This window comes from Chenopodium quinoa, unplaced genomic scaffold, assembly GCF_001683475.1.
Source record: "Chenopodium quinoa cultivar QQ74 unplaced genomic scaffold, ASM168347v1, whole genome shotgun sequence".
NCBI lineage: Eukaryota > Viridiplantae > Streptophyta > Magnoliopsida > Caryophyllales > Amaranthaceae > Chenopodium > Chenopodium quinoa.
The window spans coordinates 2,715,007-2,726,961 of NW_018744662.1; the positions used below are offsets into that span (position 1 = coordinate 2,715,007).

General features: G+C 37.4%; 2 protein-coding genes across 3 annotated transcripts; both read left to right on the forward strand.

The window, feature by feature from the left end:
• Nucleotides 1-337: 337 nt before the first annotated feature.
• Nucleotides 338-4,808, forward strand: LOC110702045 (delta(24)-sterol reductase-like). The gene is made up of 3 exons (XM_021879687.1): nucleotides 338-447; nucleotides 2,768-4,040; nucleotides 4,155-4,808. Exons 2-3 carry the CDS (start codon nucleotides 2,793-2,795, stop codon nucleotides 4,602-4,604), a joined length of 1,698 nt encoding a protein of 565 aa, XP_021735379.1. The 5' UTR covers nucleotides 338-447; nucleotides 2,768-2,792; the 3' UTR covers nucleotides 4,605-4,808.
• Nucleotides 4,809-8,499: 3,691 nt separating this feature from the next.
• LOC110702047 (large ribosomal RNA subunit accumulation protein YCED homolog 1, chloroplastic-like) lies at nucleotides 8,500-11,463 on the forward strand. 2 transcript variants are annotated; one of them, XM_021879689.1, is made up of 3 exons: nucleotides 8,500-8,723; nucleotides 9,342-10,179; nucleotides 10,869-11,463. In XM_021879689.1, the coding sequence occupies exons 2-3, from the start codon at nucleotides 9,623-9,625 to the stop codon at nucleotides 11,281-11,283; spliced, it is 972 nt and encodes a 323-aa protein (XP_021735381.1). In that variant the 5' UTR covers nucleotides 8,500-8,723; nucleotides 9,342-9,622; the 3' UTR covers nucleotides 11,284-11,463. The 2 variants fall into 2 exon arrangements, with proteins under 2 accessions (XP_021735381.1, XP_021735382.1); XM_021879690.1 differs by having other exon boundaries at nucleotides 9,404-10,179.
• Nucleotides 11,464-11,955: the final 492 nt, after the last annotated feature.

Consider the following 11,955-nt stretch of genomic DNA (forward strand, 5'->3'; position numbering starts at 1 on the left):
TCGAATATTTCAAATTGGATATTTTTGAACCCCTGGTTTTTAAATTGGATATTTCAAGTCGGATCATCGAATTTTCTTAAATATAACACGCGTTAGCTCCTCTAGTTACTAAATAAAAATCTACTTGTACCTCTTAAACCTGGTACAATCATTTCCAAAAAAAAAATCAAGTAATCATGTAATATGATACACCCAAAAAAAATAATAAACCAATTTTATTTTTGTTTTTTTGTTTTAAAAATGACACATTGGCACCCACACCATAATAATATTTTATTTATTTATTTATTTTTGACACAAACCATAATAATTAACCAAAAGTCCAAAACTTTAATTTCTGATAATTACTTTATATTTCTGGTAATTACTTTATATTTCAACACACACTGACTCATTTTTCTCCACCATCTTCTCACTCTCTCATTTCCCTTCTCTCTCTCTCTACCGGTATACTCTCTCTCTTACTCTTCTTCTTCAACCCTTTTCATTGAATCTATGTTTCTTCTCATTTTCTTTTGATTTTGATTGCATTGTTTCTTGTTCTCTATTCATCTGCTGTTTTTTTTTTTCTTGATGATTTCTATGCGTTTTGCTTACTACATTTTGGATTTGTTTATTCAATTGAATTTTGTTTTCATGCCTAATTTGATCTGGTTTTCTCTCTGATTCTGTTTTTTTTTTTTTTGCATTTTGTTTTTGCATTTTTGTGCGGGGATATTCGAGTGTTTGTTGGCATTTTTTAGGGTTTAGATTAGATTGAATTTATAAGTACTATAATGGTTGCTTTTTGTGTACAGGATCATGGATCTATGATGTTTTTTGCATGCACATTTTATACTTTTCACATTAATTATATCATTACTTTTGTTTTTGAAGTCATGGGTACCTTTTTTCTTGTATTAATTACTTCTAGATTATTTTATTTTTATATTTGGGATTTTGGGTTGCTGCTTTTCCCCCTAATTATGTCCAGTTTTCAACGTGATTTGTAATCAACAGACAAAGACATTTTGATTACTACAATAAGGGGGTGTTTGGTTCGCAAACTGGTATGGGGTTGGAATCAGGAATGAAACCATAGTGGTATGGGTTTGGAACTTGATTCTTAATACCATATGTTTGGTATAATCATGAAATGCAATGTTTTTCTTTTATTTAAGCCTAAATGTATGGGAATGAGCCAAATCCACCTCCCCCCCAAGGTTTCTAAACCCCATACCTTGGGGGTTTGAGGTATGGGTTTGAAACTCATAAAATCATAAAACAAACATAAGGTATGGGTTTAAACCATTCTAAACCCATACCTTATACCTTAATTATGTGAACCAAACACCCCCTAAATTTGGGGACTTGTACTTTTGTTTGGTATAGCTATATTGTAATTTGGTAGGATATCTTAGGAGTATAGCCACATTATATTGGTGTATAGGGAGTCGCAAAGGATAGTGATGTACTGATGTTGACGAGATTTGATCTCAGGTTGCCACGATACCCTTAATCAATTAACCTAGTTGTCATTGTAGAGTAGTTTTCATTGGTGTTATGTCTTTGATTTGATTGAAAGAGATGTTAGGTCCTTGTAGGTGTAGCCTGGGAAATTTGGGCTAACAAGGTGAGAGGTTAAAAAGGGTTTATCTGGAAGATTTTGAATTAGATGTCATTGATTTGCTCCCTTTTCTTTGTGGATAAGTGATGCATGGTTGTGGTTTGATGTTCTTTTGGTTGAAGATTTATGGATTCAAATCACTGTATTATTCTTGTTATTATCATTTCCACATTCCTTAATCTCTTTTACTTGTGATTTGGGTTGTCCTCTTTGATTTTTTCACAAGATCCATCAGTCATTTGTGAATTATCTATGGTTTCATTGAAATTAATAAATGGTAATACTATAAAAGTAGGTCTTTGGTCAAACTAGCTCTGTAGTTTTGTTATCTGATGCCCAATGTAACTCATACTTGTAAAGATACAGTCAGCAGATCTGAAATTGTTGTAGAGTTGAGCTGATTTTATTTTTCTACTATAGTATGAAGGCAAAGAAAAAATTGTGTGTGTGTGTGTGTTTTTTTTCCTACTGGTTTGAGGTAAATTATGCTCCTTTGTAAACAAAATGTTCCGTTTGTGTTGGGCTGCTACATGGTTCAGTTTTTGCTATCCTTCTACATTCTTACCATTTTGGATAACACATATTTCGCCAATGCGGGATTGTTACGAATTGGATTTCTACTGTATAGAGTACTTTCATAGCTAGCAATTTAAAGTAGTGTTCTATACTTTGTTGCCTTTCAGTAGTGCTGCATATTCCTTGTATTGTCTGTTTTGGGTGTCAATGTTTCTCATATTTTAAGCCCTTTAAAGGTTAGGAAATAGAATTTTCATCCCTTTCTCTTATGTTCACTTCTTAATCTTAACATGACATTTTTCTTCACATGCACACTTATCCAAGAGGGAGGAATGGTTCTCGAAATAGGAGCAAATTTGGAGTAAACTTTTTATGGATCTTGGCATATTGTTTTCACGTTTCATTCTGTACATTTCTTTGGTGAAGTTTGTGTTACTTTTCTGGTAATAGATGTTTGATGAACTTAGTACAGGATAACTGGATAAGACATCCATATCCCGACCAAGTAGTTTTTACTGAAATTGAGCTGTAAATGTTGCATTATATACAAAGCAAGTACTATGAATTGACAGTTATGCTACACATGCACTCTGGGGAACTGTTTGACTAACAATTTGACTAACATTTTATCTGTATTATGTGCAGTTGAGAGGAGTACATCTTATTAAATATGTCCGAATTGGAGGTTCCTTTCCGCCCAAAGAGGAAGAAGACTTTGGTGGACTTCTTTGTCCAGTTCCGATGGATTATTGTTATATTTGTTGTCCTTCCAATCTCTTCCACCATCTATTTTCTTCTATATCTAGGCGATGTTAGATCTGAGTGGAAATCCTACAAAACACGCCAAAAAGAACATGATGAAAATGTCAAGAAAGTTGTTAAACGTCTCAAACAGAGAAACGCAGCCAAAGATGGTCTGGTTTGTACAGCCAGGAAGCCATATATTGCTGTGGGTATGAGAAATGTGGATTACAAAAGGGCTCGCCACTTTGAGGTTGATCTTTCAGCTTTTAGGAACATTATTGATATTGACACGGAGAATATGATAGCCAAAGTTGAGCCTCTGGTCAATATGGGGCAGATTTCAAGAGCAACTGTACCATTGAATGTTTCTCTGGCAGTAGTTGCTGAGTTGGATGATCTAACTGTTGGTGGCCTTATTAATGGTTATGGGATCGAAGGAAGCTCTCATATTTATGGCCTATTTGCTGACACAGTTGTGGCTTATGAGGTAGTTCTGGCTGATGGACGGGTTGTCAGAGCCACCAAGGACAATGAGTTTTCCGAGCTTTTTTACGCTATTCCATGGTCTCAGGGTACTCTAGGATTGCTTGTTTCTGCTGAAATTAAGCTTATACCAATCAAGGAGTACATGAGGCTGACATACACTCCTGTGAAAGGTAGTTTGAAAGATCTTGCCCAGGGCTATATTGATTCTTTTGCTCCAAAAGATGGAGATCAAGACAATCCCGAAAAGGTCCCTGATTTTGTGGAAGGCATGATATACAATCCTTCTGAAGGTGTGATGATGACAGGTAGATATGCTTCCAAAGAAGAGGCTAAGAAGAAGGGAAATGTGATCAATAGCTGTGGATGGTGGTTTAAACCCTGGTTCTATCAGCATGCTCAGACAGCCCTTGAACGAGGGGAGTTTGTGGAGTACATTCCTACCAGGGAATATTATCACCGGCATACAAGATCTCTTTACTGGGAAGGAAAGCTTATCATTCCATTTGGTGATCAAGCGTGGTTCAGATTCCTTCTTGGATGGTTGATGCCACCAAAGGTTTCCCTTCTTAAAGCTACTCAAGGTGAAGCCATCAGAAACTATTACCATGAGAACCATGTGATTCAGGATATGCTTGTTCCTCTTTACAAGGTTGGAGATGCTCTTGAATGGGTACATCGTGAAATGGAGGTAAAGTCACTTTGCCCTTTGCTATCATTTCTATTCCTTTGTTTATCCTGGAGATTTTCTAAACTTCTTTATAATCATCTGCTGACTGGAAATTTAATGCCTGCTTCTCTGTAGGTTTACCCTCTTTGGCTCTGCCCACACCGTCTGTTTAGGCTGCCCGTCAAAACTATGATATATCCTGAACCAGGCTTTGAGCAGCATAAGAGACAGGGTGACACTTCGTATGCTCAGATGTTCACTGATGTTGGTGTCTACTATGCACCAGGACCTATTCTGCGTGGTGAGGTGTTCGATGGTGCTGAGGCTGTCCGTAAGATGGAGAAGTGGTTGATTGAAAACCATGGATTCCAGCCACAATACGCTGTCTCTGAGCTAAATGAGAAGGACTTCTGGAGGATGTTTGATGCCTCACTTTATGAGAAAGCAAGAAGGAAATATGGAGCAGTTGGAACCTTCATGAGTGTATATTACAAATCCAAGAAGGGACGTAAGAGCGAGAAGGAGGTGGCTGAGGCTGAGAAAGAGCGAGCTGAAGTTGAGACACCCGATGCTGAGGTTGAATAGTTGTATTATTTGGCATGAGAGAAATTTATTCTGAGACACTTTATAGTTGGATTTGTTGCTTAACTTTTCAGATGGGCAGAAACACTTGTTTATCTTCCCCTTGTTTAATTTTTGTAGCTTGCATAATTTGGCTGTATCGACTCTATTGTGCTGCTAACTGGCTAGATTTGTGTTTGAATCATACTTCGTATATCGTTTGATTCATTTCCTGTTCTCGTTCAACTGATAGAAAAGTTCACATAGCTGCTATTGGGCACCCTGCACGAACTGCAGGTCTGCACCGGTACCCATACCCGTAGGACTGCAAACTAGTGAAGTCAAATTGTCAAAATGAAAAAATGTTTTAAGTTTAAATTCTATCACAGTACATTCTTTTTTGTTTCATCGTAGATGTCGTATGACTTTTTATTAGATTTCTTCAAAATTCATTTGATTGCAATTTCGTATTTTTTTTAGGCTAAGCTTGGATATTGAGCTAAAATACTCCCTCAGTTTTTTTTTTATAAGCTAAAGTTGAGATTTTTCACTATTCTTATGTCATCATTGACTTAATTTTTTTTACAAATATATAATATATAAATATAATCATATAATATGTTGTTGGATTTGTCATAATGTCTACTTTTATAAATTAAATTTTTTTTATAATTCTTACTAATCTTTCGTTAGAAAAATTAATGGTCAAAGTTGTGTGTTGTCGTGTTGATAAATGTGCAAATTTAACTCTTATCTTATTAAAAAAAAGGGTGTACAATTTAAGGGTGCCCAAACTTAACTTTTTCGGACCAATCTAATTGGGGACGTTTTAGGAAACTAAGCTTCGTTACGAAAGTAATTACAAAAATGGTTGCGTGGCAAAAGTATTTACAAAAATAAGCTTCTGGGGTAAACCGCTGCCTCGGGCAGCGTTTTACTTTCTATTTTTTTTAAAAAAAAAATTCTGCTACAAAAACGCTGCCCCAGGCAGCGTTTTTATAGTTTGACTTTTTTTTTTCCTCGTTTATTTTTTTTTAAAATTAATTAAAAAAAAGGCAACAGCATAAAACGCTGCCCCAGGCAGCGTCTTATGCTTGAACATAAGACGCTGCCTGGGGCAGCGTTTTATCTGTATATGTTTACAGGTAAAATGCTGCCCCAGGCAGCGTTTTACCTGGTTGGCAGCACCAAACCAGTTTCTTGCCCCAACCCTCAACATCCTTCCAACACCACCCCCAACCTCCTTCCACCACCTCCAACCCCTTTCCACTACCGCCCTCCACCACCACCGCCTTCCACCACCACCACCACCTTCCACCACCTCCAACCCCTTTCCACCACCGCCCTCCACCACCTCCAACCATCACCTCCACCACCTTCCACCTTCCACCACCACCGCCTTCCACCACCTCCAACCACCACCTTCCACCACCACCTCCAACCATCACCTTCCACCACCGCCTTCCACCGCCTTCCACCACCTTCCTCCACCGCCGTCCACCACCTTCCACCCCGACCTCCCACCACCACAACCACCTTCCAACAACCGTCCACCACCACCTCCAACAACCTTCCACCACCACCACCTCCAACAACCTTCCACCTCACACCACTACCTTCCACCACCACCGTTGACAAGTCAATATATACATAAATCAAAACATATTGGGAAACAAAGAACATAACACACAAATGTTGACCGAAAAACATTTATTATATTAGAAATGTAAATGTTATATACCTAATCTATACAAAAATTTTACTACATGAAATAACTAAGCTAACACTATCCCGATTCATCTATCCGGGGCAATTGATCTAGGTCAGGTTGCTCGGCCCTCTGTCTCCACCTCTCCGCGAGCGCAGTCACAAGCGCTCGGTCGATGGCCCTGAAGGCCATCCGTGAATTCCTCCAAAACCAGCGAGCTCGATGTACTCTAGGACGCGTGCCTCGACGGCCCACCCCACCATTACTCTGGCTGTGTGGTGCCTGCAAACAAGCGGCTTCGCGGGATCAACCTGCAAATGAAATACATAAACGTAAGTGTAAAACGATAATTTCAAGGAGCATTCTTAAGTATGTTGGCATAGGAATTAAATGTTACCGATTGATCCCATACGGCAGTGCTCCGGTGCGTGGCCTGGAGTGTAAGCACGGAAGGGTCAAGCGGTCCGGGCAAATGCACCTCTCTGTCCATGGTATATGTTCACTGACTACGGTATAGATTAAACACAAATATGATTTAACAAGTATTATCTGTTACAGCAAATGTTATTGTTTTATCTGTTACAGCAAACCAAATAACAACTCAAAAGTAATGTTCTGCCGTACTCGACGGCCCACCCCACCATTACTTGCGGCTGTGTGTTGTTACCGGAAATAAATGTAGAATGTGGTTCTGCCCTGGTACTTTGTTGGGTACAAATAGGCACCATCTCCACATAAATCTCGGTGGGAACACCCTTCAACGCTACAACGCTCCTTAAAGCTTTCAAATGCTTATTCGAGGACACAGGTAACACTTGAACCCCATTCCCGGTCTCAAACCTCATTTTAATGTTTAGTTCAACACTCCCCGGGTTTGAACTAACGCTACTATGAACCTCGTTCATGAAATCACTGAAGGTCATGTTCGGTTCAAGTGTCAGTGGTTCCATATTTCCACCATTATACTCGACACGAGGTCCGTCAAACAAAAATTCACCTCCCCACCGGCACAACAAAACTACATTATGTGCGGCCATATTCTACACAACAACCAAAACACATTACACTAAAACACACTAATCCATCTCTAAATCACATCCAACTAACCACTTTGGAACAACTAAGCATCACTAGGTCACCATTAACAAGCAATAATTCTAGAAATTCAAATACTTAACATCTTCAATATTTCAACACCAACAATTCTACATTATCCAAATTAATATTTAACAATCACAATTCATCAACTCAACCCTAAACCCCTAAATTCAACAAAAACCCCCAAAATTCAACATAAACCCTAGAAATTCAACAATTCAAGAAATTCAACAATAACCAATATTTCAACAACACTAACCAACAATTCAACAACACTAACCAACAATTCATGAATTCAACAACACTAACCAACAATTCAACAACAATATCCAACAATTCAATAATTCAACAACACTAACCAACAATTCAAGAATTCAACAAACATAACGAACAATTTGTAAATACTCAACTAATATTTAACCATACCTTGAATTGGATGTAATACGAAATTGGGTTGAAGAGGATTGAAGAGGAAATTTGGGAAGGGAAGGAAGAGGATTGCGAAGGAGGCGAAGGAATGAAGAGCAAACGTGATTGAAAACGAAGCTCGAGTTTCTGGTTTTACAACCAGACAGAAACGCTGCCTGGGGCAGCGTTTCATTAACAAGATAAGACGCTGCCTGGGGCAGCGTTTTATGCTGTTGCCTTTTTTTTTAATTAATTTTAAAAAAAAATAAACGAGGAAAAAAAGTCAAACTATAAAAACGCTGCCTGGGGCAGCGTTTTTGTAGCAGAATTTTTTTTTTTTAAAAAATAGAGGGTAAAATGCTGCCCGAGGCAGCGGTTTACCCCAGAAGCTTATTTTTGTAAATACTTTTGCCACGCAACCAAATTTGTAATTATTTTCTTCGGGAAGCTTAGTTTCCTAAAACGTCCTCTAATTGGGCCATTAAGTTGTACCATTGTTGATCACCTTTAACTTTTATCGACGGTCAAAGGATACTCGACTGATAATTCATTCTACATCTTAATAGAATTTATTATATACACTCGTTTGTACCGTACCCTCAAGATCATTTGCTCATTTAATCAACAAATTGAGCAAATAATACTTCTATTTATTTGTTGATTGAATGAGCAAATGACCCCGGGTGCACATAATAGGCTTTCACACCTCAAAAAGACTATATCACCCCTATTATCCATATTAAAATGTCAATTTAGCCCTTCGTAGCTCGTATGTCCGCCTAGTTTATCTAGATGATAAAACTTGAAATATCTCCAGAAAAACCCTTGATAAAACTCTAACACCTCACTCAATCCACTTCTCCTTGGATATCCTCTCTGTTCCTACTTCAAGTTTTCTTCTTTGATGTTCTTGCCATAATTATCTTACTGTAAGTTATATTCTCCTCCTTTTTAATCCTCAACTTTCTTCATTTATTATTGTTTTTGCTTCTTAATCATCAATTTTATCTAAATTTCAAATTTTTATGTTTTTCTGCTGAAATTTTTATCTGGGTATGTTGAATGAACTTGAAATTCTTAACTGAAACATGGGTTTGTGTTTTTTTTTTTATTGCTTACTTATTTGGGTATAGTTTCAAATTTCTTCTCAATTTTCATAGTTGTTTTATGTTTCCTTTAATGTTGGATGTTTTCATGTTTATTAGTGTTAACTTTGATTGTGAATAAGGTTTGTTCATGCTGTAAAATAAACCTTGACGGATGTTTGTAATGGAACCGTCTATTGGTAGTGCTAGTCAAAGAAAAACTCGAATTTTGGAGAAACTTATTATAGGTTAGTTTTCAATAATCTTTGATTAATACTAGATAGTTGTTGGATAATTTACTAAATTCACAATGTGAATTGTATTATTCTAAAATAAGTTGAAGGATTCATGGAAAATGTTTTCTTTACCTGTGAAATTTGAGTGTTATTGTGATGTGTTGTATTTGGAATCAATATAGTATGCCATGAATTTTTTTACAATTTTTTTTCTTGCTTTTTGTAGATTTATGCTCGCCATTGATCTTGCGTGTTCTTGATCAATTATTGCTTCATTTATCCAATTAGGAGGTGAATGATCAGATTTGTTCCAAATTATTTGAAGTTCGAGCATCTACGAAGATACCTTCTAATTTTTGTATGAGGTGTCTCATTAAGTAGATTAGTCCTCCCAGAATTAGCACCTGCCTACACCAATAAGCCAAACGGATCCGTTGGCCATATACTGCCTGTATAGAGCATTTTTCACTCTATCTGTGCTCTGATTTATTACAAAGATCTGGTGCAATGTCCCTTGTATACTCTATGTCCAGTGTAAATCCTATTACTAGTGGTCTTGCAAAAATCGGATTTCAGTTAAATAAATCCACTTTTCTTCGGCACCCTGAGTCTGGATTTATTCAATGTAGTTGTAAAATGTCAAGTGGTATTTATAATAGTTCTTGCTTTGGAAAGCCTTACAAATACGTTGTCCTAGCAACAAAGGCCTCGAAAATTGATGATGGCGAGTTATCATCATTAGATGATGATGAAAATGCAATTGAGTTTGATTGGGGTGATGAGGAAGATGATGGATCTCCATGGGAAGGGGCCATTGTCTATAGGCGAAACCCTTCAATATCTCACATGGAATACTGCACTACTTTAGAAAGACTTGGTTTAGGCAAAATTTCATCGGAATTGTCAAGGTCTAGTGCATCATCAATGGGATTACGAGTGACTAAAGCTGTAAAGGATTTTACGGATGGAACACCTGTACTTATTTCTGTTGATGTTACCCGAAAAAAGCATAAATTAAGGCTTGATGGCATCATCAGAACAGTTCTCTCCCTTGCTTGCAACAGGTACTTGATTCATCTATCTTTTTTATAATATATTGTTGTAGCTCTAATCTAGCAAACTTCTGTGAGTATTGTCTCATGTTATTCCCACCTGTTAAAATCTGACTACAATCAACATTGCTAAATAGATTTAAAGTAAAGAAAAAGAAAGGTCCTTATGCTGATCTGTAAGATTGAAAGCTTGTACTGCAGCAGTAATTCAGTAAGTAGCTGCATTATTAGATTTTGAGGTCCAATACATGGCCTCTCTCTTCCTGGGGCAAGGTTCATAGTGGGTATAAAAGCTGTATTCTGCATTGGAGTTTCAAGTGCTGCAACTGCTTACTAGGCATCATGAATGAGCTGAATTGTTTCAATGTCTGTGGACAGGCTATATGTCTTTCTGGTGACTGCTTTTGTTGGGGGGGGGGGTGTTTTGATATGCAAGAGCTGATAAACTGGCAGCTTTATTTGTTTTCAAGAGCATAGGTTGGCTATAAAGTGGATTCGTCTTTCAAATTCATAGTAAATGGAATATAATCACACTCAGTCACTATTGATTGCTTGGTTCCAATCACAAGTGTATACTTGGGCATGGATCTTTTGCATATCCACTCACACAATCATTTCAGAAGGTTAACATGTATTCATATTGTAAACTTTCAGCAAGTTCTTGGTAACCTAATCATATTTCTCAAATGATTTTTTTTAAGGTGTGGTGGACCAGCAGCTGAAAGTGTATTTTCCAACTTCTCTCTATTGTTAACTGAGGAACCTGTGGAGGAGCCGGAGGTCATAAACATGGGATTTATGTTTGGTGAAGATAAGTTGAAGAGTTCTGCTGGAAATGTAAATGAGGAAGAAGATGATGATGATGCATTGATTGATCTGGAGGATAGGCTTCATTTTCCACCAGAGAGAAAAGAAATTGACATTTCCAAGCACATCCGAGACATGGTACATCTAGAGATCACCATTAATGCAGTATGTGATCCCAAATGCAAAGGCCTGTGCCTAAATTGTGGTACGAATTTGAATACCGGTGTCTGCAGTTGCAGCAAACAGGAGACATATGGTGTGGGTTATGGGCCTCTTGGGGAATTAAGGAAGAAAATGCAGCAAACATGATTACTTCATTAGCTATAGAACTTATCCGAGGGAATACAACTGAAGTTATGAGTGTATGCTCTTTTTGTACCACCTGAAAACAGGGCCTTTTAGTTCCAAGAAATGAGAAAATAGTTTTATCTGTGAATATATGCTTGTTTATCTGCCACAAAATGAATAATTCTGGTTTTTCTTTTTCAACTTGAAAATTTACAAATTTTTCCATAATTAGCCTGGGTATATGTTTTTGTGTTATCAACTGAAATCGTCAATTCCATAATGCCTGTAAGTGTGCACTGAAACAAACGCTCTCCCTGACCTGCAAGTGTGCACAGAAGCATACGCTCCTGAAAAGAACAGCTGATGATCGTCAATTTCTTAATGCCTGCAAGTGTGCGCTGAAACATACTGTGCATTCCCTTGAAAAGAATGAGTGTCTTAGAGGCAATTTGAATTGAGTTGAAACAGAGTAGGCAGATTCAAAGCATTTCGTCTAACAGTGAACATGATGCAGTATACAATCATAGATGCACTTCAACTGATGTGATAATGGCAATCAAACACAAATCATAATAATTGGATTAAAGACATGTTCTCTTCAGCTTAATTTCATTTCAGTTCAATTCAGTTTAGCTCAGTTCAGTTCAGTTCAATTCCTAATTTTCTTCTCTCATAAACAGTTCAGTTCAGCTT

Bases quoted from the DNA above. Each gene is read 5' to 3' on its own strand.
- LOC110702045 (XM_021879687.1), top strand. From the start codon at position 2,793: ATGTCCGAATTGGAGGTTCCTTTCCGCCCAAAGAGGAAGAAGACTTTG. The intron at 4,041-4,154 runs GTAAAGTCACTT...GCTTCTCTGTAG, and splicing joins GGGTACATCGTGAAATGGAG to GTTTACCCTCTTTGGCTCTG.
- LOC110702047 (XM_021879689.1), top strand. From the start codon at position 9,623: ATGTCCCTTGTATACTCTATGTCCAGTGTAAATCCTATTACTAGTGGT. The intron at 10,180-10,868 runs GTACTTGATTCA...ATTTTTTTTAAG, and splicing joins CTCTCCCTTGCTTGCAACAG to GTGTGGTGGACCAGCAGCTG.